At 47.2% G+C, this 25,783-nt stretch overlaps 1 protein-coding gene and 1 long non-coding RNA gene across 2 annotated transcripts in view; one reads left to right on the plus strand and one right to left on the minus strand.

The window, feature by feature from the left end:
• PTGFRN (prostaglandin F2 receptor inhibitor) overlaps positions 1–9,161 on the minus strand; it is an 82,437-nt gene extending 73,276 nt beyond the window's left edge. The window contains exon 1 of the mRNA XM_025872519.2: positions 8,747–9,161. Within this exon, the coding sequence (XP_025728304.2) occupies positions 8,747–9,146 (400 nt within the window). The 5' untranslated portion in view covers positions 9,147–9,161. The remainder of the gene's footprint in view (positions 1–8,746) is intronic.
• LOC141373394 (uncharacterized) lies at positions 9,070–17,046 on the plus strand. The gene is made up of 3 exons (XR_012379301.1): positions 9,070–9,200; positions 9,313–9,508; positions 15,923–17,046. It is a non-coding gene; the product is annotated as an uncharacterized lncRNA (long non-coding RNA).
• The last annotated feature ends 8,737 nt before the right edge of the window (positions 17,047–25,783 follow it).

Consider the following 25,783-nt stretch of genomic DNA (forward strand, 5'->3'; position numbering starts at 1 on the left):
GGGGGGGGGGGGAGCCTTCGGGATCCACTAGCCCAGGCGCCACTTGACTGAGACTAAGAGCTAGTCAGCAACTTGTCCAAGGTCACAAAGCTAGTGAGTGGAAGGTCAAGGGCCAGAACCCATGCCTCCTGTTTTAAAAGCCAGGGAAACAAATGCTGTCACATTTTGGCTAATTGTATCAATTCCTCTCCTATGTTTGCCTCTGAGTATGTATACTGACACAGAGACGCAGAACAGCCTACTGTGGTAATGAGCCCAGACTCTGGAGCCAGGCCCTGTGAATCTGAATCCCTGCAGCTCTGTCCGTTACTGTAAACCTTAAGCAAGTCACTTCATGTCTCTCCGACTCAGTGTTCTCATCTGTCAAATGGGAGTAATAACCACCTACCTCATGCGGTATGAAGCCTCCTAAAATGAGTTCGTCCATGCTAAGTGCAGTGCCTAGCACAAAATAAGTGCTATGTAAAAGGTAGGAAGGAATTTCTTAGGGAGGAAATAATCCCCATATTGGTTTCTCCCCAGCCCCCAGTTCATCTTAGTCACAGGTTACTGACTTTTCCCTACAACACCTGAACATAATGCATCCTCACACCGTTGTCTCTTCATCCATTCAGGCCCAACCCAGTCATGCATTAGAGGTAAACTGGCCAAAATGCCCAGAGAGGTACAAACTCTGGCTAAGTGTCTATTTTGGCTACTGCTCGCCCAGCCTACTGCCCGTCCAGATTTCCACTTCCAAGACCATGTACTCAGAAGTTCCCTCTTTGGATCCTCACCTCCTACCTTCCCAACCCACTCCTGTGAGCCTTGGGATCTGCTTTTTTACCCTCATCATGCAGTCTAGTCCCTCAAACCTCCTGTCATCACAGGCCTTCCAACCTCACTTACTTGCCTGTCCTACCTGGACTACCTGGCCAACCTTCTCTGTGATGCTGTCACCAGCTCCCTACAGATTCCTGCATCCCTCATCCCACAGAGAGATCACACCACATCCCACCCAGGCTGCCAAACTTGGTTGAACAGTCAAGAAACCAGGCCAATTGCCTCCAGGACAGACCTATGCCAACCTCACCCTTCATGGCTAACTGGAGGCCTGCCACATTCCCATGGAGCCCACCCCGGCCCGCTCTCCTCTAGCTCGGACTCTGACCACGGCCTTTGCCTCAGAGTTCACCAAGGAAGCCAAGGCCACCAGATAACCTAGATGACAAGCCCTCTTCCAGACTAGGGCTTCTCAGACTTTAGCGGGCATTTGAATCCCCTGGGGATCTGGTTAAAATGCAGACTCTGATCCAGCAGATTGGACTGGGCCCTGGGCTTCTCCCTGGTGCTGCCAATGCTGCTGGTCCCCAGACCCCACTTTGAGTGGTGAAGTTCGAGGGGTCACATAGTGTTCAAAGTTTGCATTGTTCTAGATCTATTCCTTTTAATCTTCATGACAAACCTGCAAGGGAGATATCTGTTCCATTTTACGGATGTAGAAACTGAGTTTCAGAGAGGGTAAGCAACCTGTCCAAGGCCGGAGGGCTGCTGGAGGGCAGATTCCAAAGCCTGACGCCTGCTTCTGCTCTATATAAGGGATTTCCACGAGCAGAAATCATTTAGAAAAGCACATGGAATGGTTTATTCGTAATACAAAATCTTCTTAGCTGATGAGGATGAGATAAAGATGGGTTATAAAACGGCCACAGAGTCCCCGTGCTGGAGATGCCACCTAACAGCTGAAGGCCTAAAAGCAGCTCTCAGAAAGTAGGTTAATTCCACCAATCAACATGGAAGAAGACATCCAGGGGAACAGGGGGAAACTTTCCATTTGTGCAGGGAATGAAAGGGAACACACAGATAACCTCTAACTGGCATGTCTGGGGACTTTGTGGCCACTCTTTGGGCTAAAAAGGTTGAGGGCATGGCAGAGACCATGTGTCCCACACCACAGTGCTCCCTGCAGGTTCGCCCTTCCCTCCTCTCCGGGAGACGGGGCTAGCGCTCTGACCTCCAAGGCCAGGGACGCCCTGGGAGCCCCCCCCCCCCCGCACTGCCTCACCCTCTCCAGAGGGCAGACCCAGCAGTCAGCCTCCCTGGAGGCACGCTGGAGGCCTGGGTGCTGTTCAAGTCGCTGGTCCTGCTGCGCTCCAAGCTACTCCCCTCATGGCGGTCTCCCACTGGGGACCGCTCAAAAAGGTGGGCTGTGGCATCTGATGGCAAGCCCACCTCGCTCACTCCCCCACTTCGGTGATTCTGCCTCCTCCTTCACTGTTGAGTCAGACTCACAATCTCCCAGTCCGGGGCTTCTCTTCATCTTGATCTTCCTGCATTTTCAGCAGCTGCTGCCCAATGCCTTTAACAAGTCTCCTCAAACCTTCTCTGCTTGCTTCTGACAGAGGGCTCTCCTGGATCTTCCTCCATCCCTGCCCACTCCTTCTAGAACTCTCCTTTCCCGGTCCTGCCCCCTCACTGCCGTCATTCCCGAGAACGTGCCCTTGACCCTCACCTCAATCATCCAGGTGGTGCCGCACTTTTTGGTGACACCACCTGCCACACCTCCATGCCGCATCCTGTGCGCCCCCCACCCCCCACCCCACGGGACGGCAGCCCTGAGCCAGCTCGGGTCACTGAGGAATGAGCACTCAGAACAATGTCGGGGCTGGAGTAGTGTGCGCTCTCTCGGGAGTCACTGAATGAATACGTGACCTCTGTGGCAGGTCACTGGGCTGCTCAACTTCCATCTTCAAACAGCTCATCCCAAGGCCAGGCCGGGGCTAACGGGCTTTGGCTGACCAGGTAAAAGAGGTAACCAGCAATCTCCGTCAAATCAGAGGACACACAGTAAGTGATAAATATCTGTATGACTCTCTTCAGTAAACAGGGTTTCTGGTTTTAGAGGCAGCTCTGACCCGTGGGTTCCGGGGGCTGAGGGCCTCAGCATCATGACACACCTCCCACCCACCTGGGGCCCCTTCCCATGGCCCACAAGCTGCGAAGTTCTGCCCCCGTCCAGCTCTAGATAAGGACAAAAGACGAGCCATTGTCAGGATGCTCTTGGCCTGGCGGCCCTTCTGAGAAGTAACCCAACTGCTTGCACACCGCTTCTAGTTCATTAGGATTCAAAGGTAGCGCCCATTCTGAAGTGTGCCCTGAGCCCTTAATCATAATTCTGTTCTTCACGGTGCTAAGCAAAATCCACCCGAGACAGGGCAACACCAGCCAATGTTTCTCGATTCCCCGGAAACATCCTTCATGATGTAAATGCTCACGTTCCAGCTGCTTATAAAGGTGCGCAGCAGGATGCAGTTACGGTCCCAGAACATCATACTTAAACTTGAGTCATGCTGCTTAGCGACCCCACAATCTCACACAAACACTTAGGGAGTATTGTGGAGAAATCAGCATTCGAAGGGCACAAACGTGCACACAGTACCATCATCTCTAGCCTACTGGAAATCCCATTGCTGGTCCGCAACAGTGCTAACTACCAGCTCTAATTCTGTTGCTTTGCAAAGACTATACAGTTGGCGTGGGGGGAAAATATTCCAAGATCTAAAAACCACTGACTGTGCCAACTGCAGCACTTCGCCTTTTCCAGAAGATAAATTATGAAGAATTTTTGCCAGTTCAAGTTATTTTCCCAAAGCAGAGAGTCGAATGGCCTTGCTACCCTGCCTTTAAGACACCAATGCAATTAAACTGAATAGCTATGAGCTGCCCTGACAGCTTCCCCCCAACTTCGTTTGATAAAGTGAGACGCAGACACACACTGACAGACAAGCACACACCTTATTTAACTGCCAGACACAACGCCAATATGAAAATGTACATCCAATCTACAGGGTAAAAATCAGCTCCGCAGCTCCATGACTAAAGCAAAATAGCCATATACATGCCGACCAGCCCGACTGCCTTGTAAGGAACGATCACTGACAACTAAGGTTCCTATTCAGCAGGCTAATAAGAATAATTATAGCCAGGGCAGGCATTAATCAGCTTGGCAGATACAGGAATTCTGTTAACAAGGCTAAAATGAGTGCCAAGGAATCTCTGAAGGCCACAGCACTTCAAAGACCGTTAAGCTGGATGGATTCACTAGAGTTCCTCCTGCCAGTCTCCCCCCTCCTTCTGCCTTTGGGTCCCAACCCTCCGAGCAGGCATGGGGACCTGCTAGGGGTTAGAGGTCGCCACATCTGGGAGGGGGTTCGTGGTACAGCGGCTCCAGGAATTGCGCCCGGACTGCACTCACCCCAGACCCTCTTGTTTGCAACTGCGCTCTGGCTGTCAAAGCACAACCATCCTTTTCTGCCGAAACTAGTCTCAGGCAACACACAGCATGAGGTTATGGCGAGCATCAGTCAACTCCTTCCTGAGTACAGGCACAATGGAGTCCCGTGATCACATCCTGGCTCTGCCTCGGAACAGCTGTAGGACTCCGGACATGTGATTTAACTTTTCTGGGCGTCGCTTCCCTCGTGTGCAGTGTGGACAAAAGAACAGCACCTTTCTCAAAGGGTTGTGAGGATTACATAAGAGAATGCACATAAAACCTGATGCTCATATGTACTCTCTGAACGGCCGCTATTATTACTCCGTTCCGTACAGAGCCCTCTATAGAAACTAAGAGAAAAGAAACAAAACATTCGCTATTACGGATGCACGCACATTATAGGAGTGGCTCCGCCTGGGCTAAGCTTTTTACCTTATATCCTTCGTAACTGACAGAGACCGCTAGCTCTCCCCCCCCAAATCCATTGTTTTCTCCCACAGCGGGTGGTGCTCGGTGGCTGCCAGGCTACTTTGCATTTCTCGGCTTCCCTTGCAGCTAGTGTGAGGAGGCTAAGTTCTCTTGAATGGAATGTGTGCAGAAATGATGGGTGCCCCTTCAAAGCCTGGCCTAGGAAACCTCCATGAGTTCTCCTCCATGCTCTGCCCCCTTATGGGGCTGGAAAGGAGATGAGGACAACCAAAGTGATCTTAGATGGGCTGAAGACAGGGGAGCTGCCATCAGCCTGGGCGCAAGAATGGCTGCAAGGAGCAGGGATACCACTCACCCTTGTCATCCGAAGCACCCCTTGGCACTGTTATGAAAGACACTTCTATTGTTTGAACCATGATGCTTCAAGTCTCTTTCTTTTCTAAAGCAGTTTGGCCTACCTAATTAATATAAAACTCTTCTATCTCATTTGAATTTGAAAATACAGAGGTAATGCTTTTGTCATTTAACAACCATTTCACTGGATTTGAAAGTTGTTTTTTGTTGTTTTTTTTTTTAAGACACAAATGAAGAGAATATCTTCATCCCGCCCCACGGGTCTTCCTACCTCTCACTCTCCAATTCATGCTGTATACTGGTGAGGGCTGACCTCCTCAAGCACATTGCTGTGTTGTATTAATTTCACCCTGAGAGCTTTTAATGGCTATCCATTACCCACAGATAAAGGGATATATGCATGTATCTATTCAGTTGGCCAACATTTATCAAATACCTACTATGTGCTGCCAGGTGCCCTACTGGTAATAGTACTTCGCTATAGTATTACCCTACTGGTAATACTATAGTGAAGAGGATGAGCATGATCCCTGCCCCTGGGGATATAATCAGGGTGAGGATTCAGACCAGAAACAGACAACTATATACAGTGAAATAAATAAGTGACATTAGAGGAAAAGTACAGGCTGCCCGGCACTACCCCGGAAGCCAACGAACCCACCCCTCACAGCGCAGACATCTCAGCCCAGCACGAAAAGCCTTCAGGAGCTACCCCAAGCCCAACCTTCCAGCCTGCTCTCCCATTAGAACCTCCCCCTCCCACCTCCAGCTCCGTGGAACTTACATGCCCTTCCTGAATGAGCAGAGCACTTTCACTTTGTCCACACTCGATGCCCTTCCATGAGTGTGCTTTTCCTGGAATGCTCTTCCGCCCCTTCTTTCAAAATTCTAATCATCCTCGAGGATGCCACCTCTTCAGCAAAATCAACCCCAAGTCAAAATTAATCATCCTTTTCCCTGCTGCCTACCAGCACTTGGTGTCTCTGTTAGGTGTTTCACTTTTGTCTTGTAGTTAGCTGTTTTATCTATCATCTGTCCATCCATGCGCACCGACCACCCAGGGAGGAATTTGTCTGCGACGTTCTGTGGACTCTGATGGGTATTCAAGAAATGCCATAGTGAATGAATGGACAAGACAGGTCAGACACAGGACCTGCTCTGGAAAGCTGAGTGGGTTCTGATATGATCATTGAGAGGGAGACTTAGTAAAATTTCATGGAGGAAGCGAGTTTTAGGGGAAAAGGGAATACATAGGTGAGAGGAGAGAAGCAGGAGGGATGTTCCCAGGCCATGGAAAAGGGAAAGGCCGGAAGGTTCACACAATTCTCTGTAAAGGATAGCAAACAGATTCGTTAGAATGAAGTGTTTGATTCAGAGGGAAGCAACACAAGGGGCAGAGTATCCTTGGAAGAAAAACCATAAGAACCAATGAGCAAAGGTGGGCCTCCCAAAACTGATCCTTCTGGAAAATAATGAACTAAGAAGGGAGGGTGGAGGAAACGGTCAACCAGGAAGATGTCCAAAGTTATCTGTGTGGGGAATTATCAGAACCTGGGCTAGGAGAGTAGCTGTAGAAACAGGAAGAATGGGAAGAAGCCTGAGTCTGTGCTCGGGGAAAAGCCACAGAATTGAGGAACTGTGTGAACATGGAGGTCACAGAGGGCAGTGATGGCAAGATTTTGCTCAGGATGCAATACAAGAGGGAAGATGAGCTTGTTTATCGACATATTAAGTTTCAGGAGCCAGTACAACATGGAGGGCTTCCCAGAGGTCACAGAGAAGCCACACCGGGTGAGACGCTGGAGGGCAGAGCTGTCATCTGCAACACCAAGTTCAGGAGCTGTTAGGTGGAAAGGCGTTGGCTGGTGACTCCTCAGATATTCACGTCTACTTAGCACGCAGTGTCCTGCCAGCGCAGGGCACAGTGGTGCACATACAGCCAAGACTGCTCCAAGCTGTCTTCTACTCCACTTCTACTTTTGCTTTTGCCCATCTCTCTTTGCCCCCTCTCCCTTTTTCTCCCTCATCAGTTCCTCAAGGGCATTCTTTTCCGACTTCTACGTGAGCCCTCCATCTAAGCTGGTACACGGGTGGTCAACTGCACAGCTCTAGAGGGTCACTCACCTTGGCTACAAAGTGAAGAGCAGCTCCTAGGGTTGTGCAGTGCACAATCTGTGCGACCATGGGGCATGGTCTGGTTCGACCCAGACACATTAGCCAATTAATGGGTATGGACTATCAAAACAAACGGAGAACTTCAGGGGTCCCGGTATGAAAGGGAAAGCTCGAGGACCCCCATTCAAGACATGCTACAAAACTAAGTGAAGGATCTGGAAGCACTCTGCACATGGTTGCAGCTAAAGCAGTATGGCTGGATGAGCTCTCTTGGGGAGTGAATTCCAGAAAACCCTTCAAAGATGAAGAAAGAAAACACAGTAGCAGCTAGAAAGGCTGGCCCACCCGCAGCAGGAGTCATGGGGGTGGGGACAATGCGGGCCCTGGTGTCAGCAGGATGGGAATGGCTGTGGGAGGCTTCCACTGGGACCCTCTCTGACTGTAAGTGCAGAGTAGTCATTTGCCCTGTGTGCAGCTGGGGCCTGGCGGGGACAAACACCACACACCATGCATTCTGCAAAAGATTCAGATCTGCCTTCTCTAGGGGCTTGGAAGGGAACCCTGGGTCAGGTCACAGGACTCCTTCTGTTCTGGTTGACACAGACCAAAGGGATCCAAGAATATTAAAGAATATCAAAGCACTGGGGTCAGCCCTGCAGCACCTCCGTGGGCACTTAACAAACATATGTATTTCTACGGCTGATAACTGCATAGTTATGTTAAATAACCATATTGCCATAATCATGTGTATCTACACGAAAATGGTGTCTGTGTGTATGGGGTAAAAGGAAAATGGAGAGGGGAAAAAAAAAAACACCAAAGATTCCTTGGGTTGGGGGGACGGCGCTGGGTCAAATTATCAAGAGGCACCCAGGTTTGGGGAGGGTGGAAGACAGGGGACCGTAAAGGGAAGAAAAGTAACAGGTAGGAAAAGTTGGAGAAGCCAAGGCTCCCAGGTCTTTGTGTGCAAATGTGCAGCTAGGCAGCTTCAAGAAGAGCTAAAGGAAAAGACTGAGGCAGACTATCGAGCCACAGCCAACATGACGAAGGACGCGCACACCGATTTTTCCTAGCGCTCTGGGCCACCCCGTGACCTTCGTAGAAGGAAGTTGGCGGATTGTCTCCCTTCCCTGGAAAGGCAGCTCAGCGTGGGCTGGCATGTGCCAGGGACGGTTCGGCCGGTCTCGGCTACGGCGGAGCACATCAAAGGCGCATATTTCCGCCCCCCTGCTGCGGACGCGGCCGGGGACCGCCGGCACCTTCCGGGCCCGGAGTTCAAGGTGAGCCGGGCTCCCGGCGGCCAACAGGTAGGGAGGGCTCGGGGAAGCCGGCCACGGGCCACTCCCCCCTTCCCCCCGGCACAGGTGGGGCGAGGCGCGGCCTGGCGGGGCGGCCCGGCCGGATTCGCGCCCGGCTCCGGGCGGCCCCGCGCCGTTCCCCGCCGCCCCGCGCCGCCGGCGGACCCCGCCGCGTCTCCCGGGAGCCGCCCGGCACCCCGGCGCCCCAGGCCGCGCGCCGCAGCTGCGCCCCCGCCGAGCCTCTCCCCCGGCCCCCGCGCCCCGCCGAGCCCCGCCGAGCCCCGCGCGCACTCACCCAGCCACAGGAGCGCCAGCAGCAGCGGCCTCGGCGCCAGGCGCCCCATGCTCGCCGGGCGGGAGCGACTCTCCCCCGCCTCCTGCGTCCCCGCCGCCTCTCCTCCTCCTCCTCCTCCAGCTCCGGCTGCTCCAGAGTCCGCGCTCCCCCGCCTGGGCCGCGCGCCTGCTCCGCTCTCCTCGCGAGCCGAGAAATCCCAGCGCTGGGCCGTACGTGCGCCCCTCGCTCCGCGCCGCCCGCCCGCCTCCCGCCTCCCGCCTCCCGCCTCCCGCCTCCAGCCGGCCGGGCACCGGGAGCCGGGCGCCGGAGCCGCCCCGCCGAGCCGAGGAGCGCGCAGCCCCGACCGCTTCCCGAAAGCAAAAGGGAAGAGCCGCAGCGCCCGCCCGCCCGCGCCTCCCATCCGGCGCTCTGCCAGCAACAAACACAAACTTTCCCAAGCCCCTCCCCGCTCCAGGTAACGGAGGCAGCGCCCCGCCACCCGCTTAAAGGGGAGGAGGCGTCGGAGCCCACCCCGCTCTCCCCTCGGGCCCCCGCCCCACGACAAACTTTCCTCCGACCTTTAAAAGTTGGCCCGGGAAGGACTCGTCTGGAAACCCCATCGCCTGAGCTCCATTCCGGGACACCCCGCGTTCCCGTCCCTCAGAAGTCACCCACGCGTGTCTGCTATTCCCTCAGCTACCTCCCCGCCGTTCACCCACTCGTCCCAGGCTCAGCACCCCACCCACCAGCCGCTGGGCTGGGCTGTTGCTAAAAATGACTCAGGTAGGACTTTCCCAGAGATGAAAGGACTTTAAAGGTCATGGGGGATTCCAACCTCTTCGTGGTACAAGGCCATAAGTGTTCAGGTGACCTACCCAAGGATTCACAGCGAAGTGCCAAGAGCAGAACCTAGATCTCACAGGCTCTGCTCGCTGCCCTGTGGACGTGGGGGTAGGGGGGTGGGCCTCCCCTCTCCAGGGTGCCTATGGCATTGATTAGAACACTTCCCACAAGTACACCCATGGGGAAAAAACAAACAAACCAAGTGTATTAATAGCTACAGTTCTTCATATGGAATGTACTCTTAAGACTAAATATGTGTTGCTTTAAGTGGACACAACTGGTTACCAATTAAGACTCTTTTTTCTCTACAATAGGGTTTTGTGCTTCTAATTTGAATACAAAGGGCCCAGTATTGAAAAAAAAATAGTGTTCATTGTTTAAAACTTCACAAGGGTGATTCATAAGGTGCTCCTATAGGGAGAAACCCTGATTCCCAATGCCCCCCAGGACCATAGCCTTTCATTAATACATGCAACACACATCACAGATGTGAATGGACAAACTGCCCAGATTGGGGAGAGGAGCACTGCTTTAACTCTGATACATCATTACTTCCACTAACAAGTGTTTCTTATTTCCAGTAACAAGTGTGTGATTAGCCAGGTATGGACCCCTGTGAAAGGGACTCAAAAATTATTTCCTGGTGGCACAACAATGGGAATGTCTTAATGCCACTGAACCATACACTTAAAAATGGTTAAAATGGTAAATTCTGTTTTAACACGATAAAGAAAAATTTTTATTTCATTTTTGCCACTGAGCCTTTCTTCATACTGTTCACCCATCCTGAAATCCCTTTTTCCCATCTCATGGAACCCTCTAGAATTTCTCTGAGAAGTTTTGGAATTTAATTCAATCGACCTCAAATGCAAGGCCTAATGTTAGGCCTTGGGAGATGCTGGAACTACAGAAGAGTAAGTCCTGGCCCCTCTGGAAACTTGAATCTTTTCCTTTCTTAACCACCCACAGCACTTAATGTCTGGACCACACATTTTGGCACTTGGTGACATTCAGGTTAGCACATGCTTGAACTAAATGTTTGTATCCTCCTCACCCCCCCCCATTCATATATTAAAACCCTAATCCCTAATGGTATTTGGAGGTGGGGCCTTTGAGGGGTAATTAGGTCCTGAGGATGGGATGGAGCCGTTGTGAATGGGATTAGTGCCTTTATAAGAAGAAACACAAAATAGATGATCTCTCCACCATGTAAGGATACAGCTAGACAGTATCTGCAAACCAGGAGAAAGGCCCTCACCAGGAACTAAATCTTGGACTTCCAGCCTCCAGAACTATGATAAATAAATGTTTCTTGTTTAAGTTACCTTGTCTATGGCATTCACCATGGCAGCTTGAGCCCACCAAAACAGCACAACATACATACCACTCCCTTTTTTTGGGGGGGCTAAAAAAGGAATGAGTCAATGCCCAAAACTCTTTTGTTTAACAAATAAGTACAAGTCTGGAGGTGTGCCTGGCACATGATAGGTCTTCAATAAATATTTATAGACTGAATTCATGCCAGGCACTGGGCTAGACCCTGGGAATACAGAGATGGTTAAGGTAGTTCCTGACCTTACGGTGCCTGCAGTCTGTGCTTCATGACTTGGAAGGTGTGACACAGGGAGTGGTCATTCCTGGGAAAGGTTGTCCAAAAAAGCTGCTCAGAGGAGATGACTATGAAATGAGTTTGGAACAATCGGGAAGTCTTTGGCTGTGAGGTGTAGGGATGTGCTTACTGTTGATGTTGTATATTTAATATGATAGGGATTCTTCTCCCCTCCCCTCTCCACCTCTAGGTGTTATTAAGTTAATGGTGCATTTTCAATCATGGAAATAACAGTGGTTAGTAGTTGAAATGGAAATAATAAATAAGACTGTCCAGGCAGGGCAAGCAGAATGAGGACTAAAGTGGATAGTCAGGTGTGTCACGAGAGTCAGCCCAAGACAGCCGTTTTGTAGCAGAAAATGAGTGTAAGTTAATAACTCAACTCCAGACAGTTGCTTATAACCACCACCCTTTGCGTAGCCCTGACTACCAAAGGGTAAAATCCTAAAGAAACATAACACCCTCAGCAGACCAGCACACTTTGTTAATTCACAACTCTGGAATCCGATGATGCTTTTATTATGAAAGATATTTATTTGCCAGAGTGAGTAACCTCCTATACGGGTAAGGCTTTCGCCCCAACCAATTGTTCTGTTTGGTTAGTCTGCAGGCTTGCCTGGGGCAGAAGGGTTCATTTCTCCAGCAACTCTGACCCACACCCATCCTCAAGGAGCTGAGCCCTACCCTGGATTTTCTTTGCCAGATCACAGTGACCGTGGGAGGCTCTGGTCACAACAGCCAATCCTTGTCTCCTGATTACACATATCTGCCTACAGGCATTGCCCCTGAAAACCCGGTGAAGGTCCTCACACTCTCACTCCTGACGGATTTTCCTGCTGAGATCAGGAAAGTCACCCTATTATTTAAAGTTGAGAATGGAAATATTAAAAGGTCCCAATGAATGAATTTGCTGATTGTTCTAAGATTCACCCAGACCTGATGTGTTAGTTCTGCCATCCCACCAGCCCATACACACACACACACACACACGCACACGCAGTCTTCAGATGACCCTAACCCTACTTCAGCAGAGTGGCAGGGGGAGGAGTTTGTTCAACCTTTCATTCCATTAATCATTTTCATTAAAATAAGGCCTTGTTTCTTTTTTCCAGGTGTCTGTCCCCTACAGAAGTTAAGGGGATTACTAATGAAAAAGAAATATAAGATTTAATCATAGAATTAGAGGATGGAATTAAGAGTTAAAAGAGGGGGACACCTGGGTGGCTCAGTGAAGCGACCCCCTCTTGATTTTGGCTCAGGCCATGGTCTCAGGAGTCGGAGCCCCAGGTCGTCAGGCTCCGTGCTCAGCGTGCAGTCTGCTTGAGATTCTCTCCCTCTCCCTCTGCTCCCCATCCCCGCCCCCGGCCCCCGCTCCTGCTATCTCTCTCTCTTGCTTGCTCTCAAATAAATAATAAATAAATAGAATCAAAAAAGTTACAAGGGAAGAGTAGGGAGAGGAGGCCTTCCTTTCCTGATGAGTGACAGTCATCTGCCGCTGCAGGGAAGCCCACGGGGGAAGTTATGAAATGCCCAACCGACGACCTTGCAAAACAGTAAGGGCCTCATCTGTTTGGAATGGGTTAAGCATGGTCCTGCTGAGGCCTCTGCTCTGTGACCTCTGGCCTCAGGCTGGCACAGGAGATACTGGAGAAAGTGTTCTTAGATGACCAGGCCTGCCCCTGATTGCTCTTCTGCCAGGTCCAAAGTGTCTCCTGAGCCCCCGCCCCCCAGCAGCGTTGACTCCCCAGGGGACACGGGGCGCAAGAGCGTGAGGCGAAAAGCCAGGAATGGAAGGAGGCTGGCCTTTTGCAATAAATGCCCTCCAGAAAAGTGAGGCGTTCGTAGGAAGTAGAGCATATACCTGGCCCTTGCCCTAGAGGAGCTTATAATCTAGTCGAATGTATGGAAAGAGCTACAGTGCTACAGAGGAACGCAAGGAGACTGAGGCCGAAGCAAAGGGAAATGAGCGGGGTAAGTAGGTAAGGGAGGCTCAGCCACTGTGTGTAGGATTCTGCAGCTACCCCCTCATCTGGGCCGAAAACACCTCCCACAGTGAACAGACACATCAGAGTCAGTGATGAGGAAGAAGAGCCGCCTCGTGCCAGAGGTTAGAAGAGCTTCAGGATGTCAGAGGAGACTCTTTCCCCAAGGTCAGGGCTGCCCCACCAGGCCTGACCTTGTGCCTGGCAGCTGGTGGGCCACGGAGGGGCCTTCATGCCCCCCGCCCTGGAAGGCACCACAGCATTCACAAATGAGCCAGGCAGGGAAGTGAAGCAGCGGGGGAGGTCCTCCTTCCTCCTCCTTACCATTTCCCCCCACCAGCTTTTCTCACCCCACTTGAGCTCTGCTTCGGGGTTCAACTGGAACACAAACACTACAAATTTAAAATATTTGCAACCCAAAATGCATTCAGAGTAGGGCTGCTAGCTAAAACACACGAGGGCCAGTTAAATTGAATTTCGGATAAACGAGGAATACTTTTTAGGATAGGTATGTCCCAAATAGTGCACAGAGCACCCTCATACTTAAAAGTGTTCCTCGTTTATCCGAAACTCAAAGTCAACTAGGCATCCTGTATTTTTATTTGCTGAATCTAGCAACCCTTGACCGGAGAGGAGTTACCTTATATGGAAATAGGTTCTTCAGGATGACAACGGGGAGTTCTAAGTAGTTATCTTCTGATTACTTTGGAGTTCTGCATTTCAAAGGAGGAATAGACTTGCTTTGGGGCTCTATGTTGAGTCACTGGGTAAAAATTGCCAAGAGACAAAATTGGCCTCATTTGTCATAACCAGAGTGAGCTCAAGGATGAGGGGAGCCGCATGATTTGTTGGAATTCCCTGCTCTCTAAAAACATTCGGCCAGACACTAAATGCTTACCTGTAAGGGCAGCCACAGGGATTACTGCATTGGATAGGGGGGTACAGAGAAGCCAATCTAGGGGCAATCCTTTCCAACCTCAAGATCATGTGATTTATCTAAGGCCAGCCAACTCTTTCCTAGTCCCTCTTCCAAAGTGAAATCTTTGTCCATGCCGCCCCTCCCTTTTCTGGAACTTCTACCCCTTGGGACTGGGCTGGCTGTCTGTCCTGCAGCTTAGAGAACATAGCAAATTCATGCAGATGCCACAGCTTTATTGTGAAAAACTAGGATTACTACCCCTGCTACCTATCTACTCTCTACCTGAGAGTACTCAAATGAGTTATTCTAAAACCCATCCTCTATTTTTGGGAGATATCTCCCATTTTTATCCAGTCCGTAGCTTATAATCCCCCTCGGCAAGTCACTTAGCAGAGGGGTACATTTTGCAATTTTGTCTATCGTGGAAGGTGCCTGGCAAGTGGCATTTTGCCAGCCAGCCACTTCATGGTACTTTTACCAAATGACTTTTGTCCCCCCATAGCAGAAGTAGCTTTGTAGCACCTGCTTTTTCTGGCCTGAAATTGTACCCATGCTTTGTGACATAAAGCTTGTGGAGGTCTTAATCAGCCATTTGCCTCTGAGTTAGGAAGAACACAAAGTTACTTTCTGAGTAGACTCTTGGGCACCTTGCCCATGAAAACACTGCAAGTCCACTTCTGAACCACGGTGGGCTGTCCTGGCGTGGCCCCAGCATCTTCACGAGAGCACGTCAGACCTGCCCCAAGTGGGCTGATTGATGGGTAGGGTAAGTGTGTCTGTGCTTAACCAGCCACCCGGAACAGCAACCATCCAGATGATGATTGCAAACTTACTGCTCCTCAGTATTTTTAAAAGCCCAACTGAGCAGCGCCTGGGTGGCTTAGATGGTTAAGCGTCTGCCTTTGGCTCGGTTCATGATCCCAGGGGCCTGGGATCGAGCCCTGCATTAGGCTCCCTGCTCTGCGGGGAGTCTGCTTCTCCCCCTCCCTCTGCTTTTCCCCCTGCTCATGCTCTCTCTCTCTCTCTCTCTCTCTGTATCTCTGTGTCTCAAATGAATAAATAAAAATATCTTTAAAAAAAATAAAAAATAGAAGCCCAACTGAGAGCTACAATATTTATGGAAGATTACCTGAAGTAAATGCAGCCTGTACATTCTTCTAGAAACCCTAAGATCCCCCTGAATTATGGATTAAGTAGACCATCAGTAAGCTTGATACCTGGCTATATCACATTGGCACCCCCATAAAGTTGCTTTTACTGAATTCCATTTTGTCATGATGCCATCAGTTTATATTGAGGGATGACCTAACAAACAGTCATATGCACTTTGTCCCTGTCTTCCCTGGAAGGACGGGTTTACAGAGGCTCTTCATTACATCAGGCAGCAGCCTCTCTACTTAGGACTCGTGGCAAATTTTTACTCTGTTCTCAGTACCACAAATGACTGCGCTTTTCCTTAGCGACTGGTTTCTTTTTACCTTATGGATTCTGTAAATGTTATAAGCGGTGGTGTTTTTCTTTTCATGGCAGTGATTAGAAAGCTTCTGGTCAGATCAATGCCCCTTCCCTCCCCTCCCCCCCCCCCCCAGCAAATGAATAGGACAAAAAGCACGAATTTTGAATAACCTTACTTGCCACTGTTATTTTCCCTTTTCCTCATTTGACTCTTTTCATTTTCCTTTCTTTGCAGCTCATGCACAAAGTAGGACTCCGTTTCCCATCCTCCCTACTACTGTCACATTCTATTGCACACCTCCTGCCCTTCAAGAGACATTTTACATTCTCACTCCTCATTTGCAGATTAAATACAATGAGGTAATAATCACAATGAACTCTGCTTCCAGGGAAAGGATGGAATGTGATGAGGCTGAGCCGGGCCACCCTGGAACTTGAGGCCCCGTGTGGCAGAGGTGTGGCATCCCATCAGAGACCCAGGAGCTCCTGAGAAAGGATATCTTTTCTGAGAGAAGCAGACAGCGGCCTCTCCCCTCACCCTAGCACGGGGCACTGGGCATCTGTCCACACTGGCTGGCAAATATTAGAATTCACTCGCTTTCTCTGAGCACACAATGGGTGGAGGGTTACAAGGGTCCGAGCAAGTCCTGGGTGGGGGGATGGTAACTCACCTCGGGTTCTACATAGTCAACGGGCTCAACTGTGAAGGTCCAGCCAGCCCAGAACTGCTCGTGGTTCCCCACACTCCGCTGCTTCTCCCTTCCGTTTGCTGCCACCCTGCCCAACCTCTGAAATGCTCTTCATACTTCTCCACATGGCTACTCTGGAGGGTTGGGTTCCCTTGAAAGCAAAACACGGGACACTGGCTTGGGTGTGAGTCATTTCTTTGGGAAGTAAGCTCAGAAAGCAGCGGTGAAGCAGGGGGAGCCAGTCAGTGGGGGAGAGAAAGTCAATAAAGCATGTGTTACCGACGGGGTACCGCTGTAGGCCAAGTGGGTAGAATGGGCTTCTGAACTGTCCCCTCCTTCCCCAGTGGAAACAGAAGGTTCAGGCATTACTCTCTCACTCTCCAGCCTCAACAGTTGGAGTTGCCACCCACCCCCAACACCGCAACATTAACTCCTCCATTCCTCTGGTGGCACCTGTCCTAGCCTAGTGTCTTGATGCAGGCAGGTGGAGGGACACGGGTGTGCTTGAGGTGGGTCGCTGATGGCATGCACTGAACAGTCCCCCCAAAGCTTTGTGGAAAGCCCAGGAGAGGCCAAGGGATGTGACTCGGGGCATCTGCTATAGCTACTCATCACTCCTATTTCCAGACTGGTGTCCCCCTCCCCGAAATGCCCTGTGGGTATCTCTGGCTCTTCGTTTAATGTGTGTCTTAGAGTTAAACAACAGTCCTGTGTGTGTCTGTCTCCCCACCAATGGGAGCAGAAGCTGCATTCTACTCAGCTTTGGACCCCAGCGCCCGGCACAGCGCCTGACGCAGAGTAGGTCTGCTCAATAAATGTGTCAGTTCCGACTAGTGTGGTCTGTGTCTCTTTCATCTGTTGGAGTGTCAATCACATTTTATTTGGGGAAAAAATAATCCCAAACCACTTATTTAGTCCAACCCTCTCGTTTGACAAATGAGGCATCGGAGGCCCAGAGAGCCTGAGTAACTTGTCTGAGATTACACAGTATATTAAAGTGATTATGGAATATTAAAATGATTCCACAAACTATGCCAAATGCAGACAAGGGGGCCGGCGGGAGTTACAATGTAAATTGTTAGCACTTCAAATGGAGGGTATGACCACTCTGTGCTGGATTTCCAGCAGGAAATTGCCTAAAATAAATTAACTTGGAAAGTTCCTGTGCTCTGATTAAAGAGGTGAATGGCTTGAATGGGGCTCTCTCTTTGAGGAGAAGAAATTCACCCTCTGTAAACACATTTTCAAGTAATGTACCAAGGCCTTTGAATCAAAATGAACTTACTTAGCATTCTCTTCCTCCAACCCATTCATGCGACAGTGGCAGCTATAGGGAGAGGCGTTTTAGTTTTTAATAAAAGAGATGAGATGTGGATGGTACTATCTTAATAAATTGAAAAAACCCTCTGAAGCCCTCCCCTTCATCTGTGCTCCCTCCTATTCCTAGAAAACCTTCTGCGGCCATCTTCAGCAATGTGTAAGATACAGAATGTCAGGGATGGTCAAAGATTATGATGAAAACCAAGAAAAATAAAAGCTTACCACCCCATGGGGTGCCTGGGTGGCTCAGTCGTTAAGTGTCTGCCTTGGGCTTGGGTCATGATGCCAGGGTCCTGGGATCGAGCCCCGCATTGGGTTCCCTCCTCGGCAGGAAGCCTGCTTCCCCCCTCCCACTCCCCCTGCTTGCGTTCCTTCTCTCGCTGTTTCTCTCTCTGTCGAATAAATAAATAAAATCTTTTAAAGAAAAAAAAGTTTACCACTCTTCACTGCACTCTAATATAAATTAAAAAAAAAAACAACAGTGAAAAACTTTAACTTGAGAGGGCAGCGGGAGATTGTGAGTCATGGGAACTAGTCATCCTGCCAAATGAGAGAGTTAGGACTCATTTGAACAGACATACTTGCACTAAACTTTTCTCATGTGCCTGGACATGGGCCAACACTAGTCTATAAAAGAGGGGCTGGTTTAGTGTTTTCAGAGTCCATAATGCCGTGACAAAAGAACAAACAAACAAAAAACCAACCTGATGAGTCTAAAGCGGACTTCTGCTTCTCATCTGTGTGGCCCATTCTCTAAAGTTTTCCTTCTGACACTCACCTGGGCCAGATGCTCCAAAAGTCAAGTGATAAAGGAGTGGTGACGCTTTTCTTCAGCAATGTAGAAACGAAGGTTAAGAGGACTAAAGTCACACAGTGTAGGTGAACGTTCAGGCTCTGCCACTTACAAAAGCCCTCCGACCTGGCACGAATTTATTTAACCTCTCTGGGTCTCAGTTTCCACATCTGTAAAATGGGGACTATAGTAATATTTATGGCAAAGCATTATTTTGGGAATTGAGAAAGGGTTCATTGCATATTCATAAGATAGAAGCTGTTGGTTTGTCACTCAACAGTGAGTGTCCCCCCCTCCACCATGACTGCCTACCAAAATGTGTGCCCGGCTCCCCATTGTGGAATCATCACCGGAAATTGGTCCTCCCACTGGGGACTACATTTCTAGCTCCCTTTCCGCCTGGATGAAATGACAGAAATTACACATGTAACTTGGAGGGAAGCAGGTTAAAAAGTAGTTTTGTGGCTTTTTTAAACTCTCTTCCCATCTGCTAGTTGGAAGCAGAGGCTTTAAGAGGACAGATCCTCAAGATGGGAAAGAAACAAGGGTCCCCAAATCACTACATGGAGGAAAGCTGTCCCCAGCCAGGAACACCAGCAATCGTCCTGTTATGGTAGGGAGAAATAAGCGTCAATGGTGTTAAGTCCCTGGAATGTGGGGCTTACTTGTTCCAGCTGCTACAGTTACCCCAAGTAGTACACCTCCCTCCTTTTTTTCTAGGAAACCTCACTGTTGCTGAGGAGTCTGCCCACCTCTGTTGAACCGTATGCCCCAAGGAAGGCTGGCCCCATCCCCAGGGGAATTCTTGATTGCTCTACAACTAGAGGTCTCTAAAGCTCTAAACTTGAAGACTTATAAGTTTAATTCCCTTGTCAGTGATTGGTTTAAGCATGACCAGGTGAGAAAACTCTGGCCATCGAGATGTAAGGCAAAGTCTTCTGGGAGGGGTCTTGCAAAGATCTCTTCCTTACATCAACGTCACTCCAGCTTTTTTATGATTACTGCTTTTTCTTGTTTCTGTTTTCCTCTTACCATTTTTAAGCTTTATTGAGGCATAATTTATATATAATAAAATTCACCAATTTAAGTACAGTTTGAGGAGTTTTTACAAGGTCATGTAACCACCACCACAATCATGATCAAGAATATTTCCAGGGCACCTGGCTAGCTCAGTTGGAAGATCATGACTCTTGATCTCAGGATTGTGAGTTCAAGCCCTATGTTGGGTGTAGAGATTACTTAAAAAAATTAAATCTGAAAAAAAAAAGAATATTTCCATCTCCAACTAAAGATCCCTGTGCCCCTCTGTAGTCAATCCCCTCCCTTCATACCTAGGCCCTGGCAACCACTGATCAATTTTCTAACACTATAGTTTTACCCTTCTAAAATTTTATATAAATCCAATTATACAGATATAGTCTTGTATATCAGGCTTCTTTCACACAGCATAATGCTTTTAAGATTCATCATATATCTCTTGTTGTTGTATGGATCAACAGTTCACTCCCTTTTATTGCTGAGGAGTATTCTATTATATAGATATAACCCAATTTGCATATCCATTTACCAGTTGATGCAAATTTGGGTTCTTTCCAGTTTTTGTTTATTATGAAAAAAGGTACTATAAACATTTGCAAGAAAGTGTTTGTGTGGATATACCTTTTTGTTTCTCTTGAGAAAATACCTAGAAATGGTATTATTGGATCGTATGTTAAGTTTTATGTTTAAATTTATAAGACACTGCCCAACTATTTCCAAAGTAGCATTTTGGAATATATTACTTGGCATTTCTACCTAAAATATATGAGAGTTTCAGTTCCTCTGTGCCCTTGTCAACACTTGGTATTGTCAGACACATTTAATTTAGTCTATCCCAGTGGGTCTGTAGTAGAATCTCATTGTGGTTTTAATTTGCATTTCCTTAGTGACTAACTATGTGGAGTATCTTTTCATGTGCTTATTTGCCATCTGTATATCTTCTTTGGTAAAATATCTATTCAAATATTTCACCCATTTTTAATTGGGATGTTTGTCTTTTTATCCATGAGTTATATGAGTTCATTATACATTTTGAATACAAGTTCTTCATCCATTACATGTTACATAGATTTCTTTTCCAGAGTCATGTTTTCATGGTTTATCTTTTTTCATCCTTTTACCTTTACCTGTTGGTGACTTTATAGTTAAAGTACAATTTTATTAGATAGTATCTAGTTGGGTCTTGCTTTCTTATCCATTCTGGCAATCCCTGCCTTATAATTAGGATATCTGAAACATTTACATTTAATGCAATTTCAATGTAATTGAGTTTAAGTCTATGATCCTGCTATTTGTTTTCTTTTTTTTTTAAGATTTTATTTATTTTTTGAGAGAGAGAGTGAGAGACAGAGAGCCTGAGCAGGGGGCAGGGGCAGAGAGAGATGGAGAACAAGACCCCCTGCTGAGCAGGGAGCCCGATGTGGGACTCGATCCCAGAACTCTGGGATCATGAATGAGCCAAAGGCAGGTGCTTAATTGACGAGTCACGCAGGTGCCCTGCTATTTGTTTTCTATTTATCTCATTTGTTCTGTTCTTTTCTTTTTCTGCCTTTATTTGGTCACTGTTTTTTAGTATTCCTTTTTATTTCTTCTTTCGGCTTTTAGCTATACCTCTTTGCTACTCCTTTTTAAATGGTTTCTGAGCTTACGATATGTGTCTTCAACTTGTCATGATCTACCTTGTGTAAATATAGAAGTCTTACAACATTGTCCTTCCATTTACTCTTCTCCTCCTTTGTACTATTTTTTTCCCATTAATTTTGTTCTACATATGTTATAAATCTCAGACTACATCATTGTTATTTTTGCTTTAGATCATTACTTTACATTTTTTTTAAATAAGAAAAATGTCTCATATTTGTCCACATCCTTACATTTCCAGAGCTCTTCATTTCTTTGTGTGGTTCCAAGCTTCCATCTGGTATTGCTTTCCTTCCACTTTAAAAACTTTCTTAACATTTCTTGTAGAATAAGTCTGCTGGTGATAAATCCTCTCAGCTTTTGTTTACCTAAAAATGTCTTTGTTTTGTTTGTATTATTTCTCCTGGATATAGAATTCTAGGTTGTAAGCTTTCTTTTTCTCTCAGAACTTTAAAGATGTCATTTTGTTGTCTCTGGCTTGCAGGGTTTTTGACAAGAAGTCAGCCATTATTCTTATCTTTGTTTGTCTGTTTACAATGTATCTCTTTCTCTTTAAGTTTTCCCCTTTATCACTGGTTTTCGGCAATTTTATTGTGATGTGTTCTGCTGTGATTTTCTTTGTGCTTGTCCTGTTGGGAGTTTATTAAAATTCTAAGATCTGTGCTTTTATAGTTTTTAATGAAATTTGAAAAATTTTGGCTACTATTTCCTCAAATATAGTTTTGGCCCTCATTGTCCTTTTTTCTCTTTCTGAACTCCAATTATATGTCACTTGATATTATTCCATAGGTCACTGTGGCTCTGCCCATTGTTTGAAAAGCTTTTTTCTGTCTGTGCTTCAGTTTTGATAGCTTTTATTGCTATGTCTTCAAGTCCATTCATCTTTTCTTCTGCAGTGTTGATTATTCTGGTAAGCCTATCCAGTGAATTTTTTATTTCAGATATTGTATTTTCAGTTCTAGAAGTTCTATTTCATTATTTTTGTAGTAGTTTCCATTTACGTCTTTATTATTTTCATGTTTGGTCTTGAATTCTTGGACATGTTTATAATAGCCATTTACATTCCTTTTTTTAAAATTCCACCATGACTATCACCTTTAAGTCTGATTTTTCTTCTGGTTAAGAGTCACATTTCTCTGCTTCTTTGCATGTTTACTAACTATTGGAGGCTAGGCATTGTGAGCGTTAAGTATCTGGATTTTGCTGTCTTCCTTGAAAGAGTGATAGGCTTTGCATGAGGAGGCAATTAGGTTACCTGCAGATCAGCTCAGTTCTTTTTTTTTTTATTTAAGATTTTATTTATTTATTTGAGAGAGAGAGAGCGAGCACGAGAGTGGGTGGGGGTCAGAGGGAGAAGCAGACTCCCCACTGAGCAGGGAGCCCCATGTGGGACTCGATCCCAGGACTCCAAGATCATGGCCTGAGCCAAAGGCAGATGCTTAACTGACTAAGCCACCCAGGCGCCCCACCCCCCCTTTTTAAAGATTTTATTTATTTACAGCTCAGTCTTTTTAACTACTTCAGATGTTTTTATTATTAGAAGTAATGTTTGCTTTCTACACAAGAGTTGGAAATCTGGAAAGTATAAAAAAAAATAAAATAAAGCAGTCCAGAATATAATTACCCAGCAATAACCGCTGTAAATATTTATGTATTTCTTTTCAATGTTTTTCACCCCTTAAGGATACATTTTATTTTAAAAAATACATAGATATTATCACAATAAATACACAGCTCTGTTTCTTGCTCTTTTTCATGTAAGAACATTTTCTCGTTTCATTAAAAATCTTTTATAAACTTGGGGCTCCTGGGTGGCTCAGTCGGTTAAGCATCTGACTTTGGCTCAGGTCATGATCTCAGGGTCCTGGGATGGAGCCCCACGTCAGGGTCCCCACACAGCATACAGTCTGCTTCTCTTCCTCTCCTTCTTCCGTTCCCCCTGCTAATGCTCTCTCTAATAAATAAAATCTTTAAAAATCTTTTATATATTTAATTTTTTAGCCTTTTATTTGAAGTAATGTTAGATTTACAGAAGAATCGCAAAGGTAGCACAGAGTTCCTGCATCTCCTTCCGCCAGCTTCCCTTGATGTTAACATGTCCATAACTATAGCACGTTTATCCAGTGTTGCCAGATTTAGCAACTAAAACCCAGAATGCCCAGTTAATCTTGAACTTCAATGAGCAATTTTTTAGTACAAGTATATCCTGACTATTGCATGAAACAAAACAAAAACAAAAACAACCCCCAAAAAACAAAAAGATTCTTTTGAGCACTTTTTAACTATCATTAAGCAAATTGCTTTTAATCTGGGGTGAGTTTAGCCTTACTACTAAGGCACGACCCTTCTGGAGTCCCTAGTGAAAGCCCAGGGACCCAGAGAAGACTCTCCAGTCTAGCCAGCTAGGATACAACTGTCATTCCTGTGTGAACACAGAATTAGGCAGCTTCAAGAGTTGTTTTATTACCCAGCCCTGTGTAGTTTTACTCTGAATTTGTGCAGCTTAGTTTCAACCAAAGACTCGAAGTTTCCCCTTGAGCACATTGCTGGGGGCTCTTCCTGTGTGGCTTTCGTCCCTCCAGGGCTCTGACTTCCCCATTCTAAACTCCATGCCCCCAGACTCTGATCTCTGTCTCCCAGATTTGGAGAGGTTGCCACGCTCCGTGTGGGATCCCTGCATTGGGATCCAGAAATGTCTCCAGGAAGAAAGCCAAAGCAATTGTAGAGCTCATCTAATTTTTTCCACTTCTCTTGAGAATCATCCTGCATTGCCTGTGTACAATGGTGGAAAACAGTTTTTTCATATGTTTTGTCCAGTTTTGTAATTCTTTACGGAAAAAGGCAATTCCAATATCAGCTACATGTTCATGGCCAGAAATGGAAAAATTTATTTTTTAACAAAAACAAAACAAAAACTCACATACACATATGATTTCCTCTTGCTTGAATGCTGTTGTGCCTGGCTGTAATGCTGGTTATGTGCAAGCCAATTTATAGACATGGAAGAGACCTGGCCTACAGACAAAGCCAATATGACAAGAATGGCAGGAAACAAAGATGGAAATTGCCTGGGTCCTTGGGGACACTGTTGATCCACTGATCCAATTAACCCTGGAGCCCCCCAATTTGGAGACTTATTGCTATGTGAAAAAAACTTTTTTCTTAATTTTTAAGCCAGCTGGATTGAGATTTTTGTGACTTGACATTAAAAGTACCCTAATTAATACAAATTAGCATACTAATAAAATCACAATTGCTCAGTAATAGTCAGCAGGTAATTTTTAAAATATGACTGTAGAGCACTATGTGCCACCTAGGTAGTGTGCTAAGAGTTTTATATACATTATCTCGCCTACTATCATAGCAAACCTAGGAGGTAGTTAGTAGTAACCCCATTTTATACATGCAGAATCTGAGGTTAAGAAAAGCAGCATTTTTCAAGCTTACAATGTTTAGTCTACGGCACGACCAGGATCCAATCTCGGCCTCTCTGCCTTCACAGTCACACAGTTATCTAGTCTTCCAACATTGGTTTTCAGGTCCTTGAACTTAGTCTAGACCAAAGTTCTTTTCACTAAAAAGGGGAAAGCTGATCAATGAAAAAAATACCCTTCAAGAACAGGGATCCAGGTCACTGTTAGTCCAGACTCAGTGGATGGAGAGTTCCAAACTGAGTCCTGTGTCCTAACTTCCCCTGCCTGCCCATTTCTGAGATATCGGTTTACACATCTTCTGCTAAGTCATGACAGTTAGAGGAGTCATAATACAAAATACCCCAATAGAAACCCTAATCAACCCAGCACCCAGGAAATTTTCCCCTGAAACAAGAGGCCCGGATGTGCAGCGAGGCTGGAACGAGCAGCCAGGGAGCATCACTGGGGGTCTCAGAACTGAAGAAAGACCTGGGAGTGAGTGACACAGGAGGTGGGAAACAGAAATTGCCGGGGCACGGGGGGAGGTTGGGAATCCCCCAAGTCCTGTGTCATGGTTCCATTATGGGCAGGAACCTGAATGGTGCTAGTTTGGAGGTACTGCAAAGAGCCACAATCCTTAAATCATACTCTGTGCCTGCTAGGAATATCAAAGTCATAGTTTTAAGACTTTGAGAAATGTAAAAGATGGGATGCATCATGATGGTATACAAACACTATAAATCCTTTCGAAAACCCTTCCCTTAGTCACTTAATGTAAGCGGAGGTTTGGAGAGCTGTTATCAGTGGAGAGAGAGAGAACTCTGGAGCGGGAACAGGGAACGGAAGCAGGGAGTGGGGAGGGGCAATCTTGGCCCAGGGCAGCATGCCCAGGCTGGGCTCCAGGAGGTCAATTGCACTTACACGTCCTTCTGCAATGACACACTCTGGGCAGGCTCGCAACCAGACCGGGCATGAGGCTGAAAAAGCATGCTTCTGTTCTTAACAAGTGCCTTTCCCAAAGAAGGTGGGCAATGAACTGGAGTCAGCTAGTCATTGAAGACACATCACCAACAGAAAGGAGGGCACCTGGATGGAAGGAGGGAAGGAGTGTGGGAGTGTGTGTGTGTGTGTGTGTGTGTGTGTGTGTGTGTGTTGGGGGGAGTGAGCCGAAAGACAGAGAACGAAGGAGAGCCGCCACTCTTTCCCCTCTGATCTCGGAAACCTGCAAATGACAATAGTTTGGGTAGAACTGCCTTCAGAGGTGGGGAGGAGACAAGAGAAATCTAGGCATGACTGATGGAGTAAAAAGAGCAATAAAAATTGCATTAGCTATGGAGAACATGGAAAAATGAAAAC

This window comes from Callorhinus ursinus, unplaced genomic scaffold (genome assembly GCF_003265705.2).
Source record: "Callorhinus ursinus isolate GAN/ISIS: 27379988/994484 unplaced genomic scaffold, GSC_fseal_2.0 scaffold9, whole genome shotgun sequence".
Classification (NCBI taxonomy): Eukaryota; Metazoa; Chordata; class Mammalia; order Carnivora; family Otariidae; genus Callorhinus; species Callorhinus ursinus.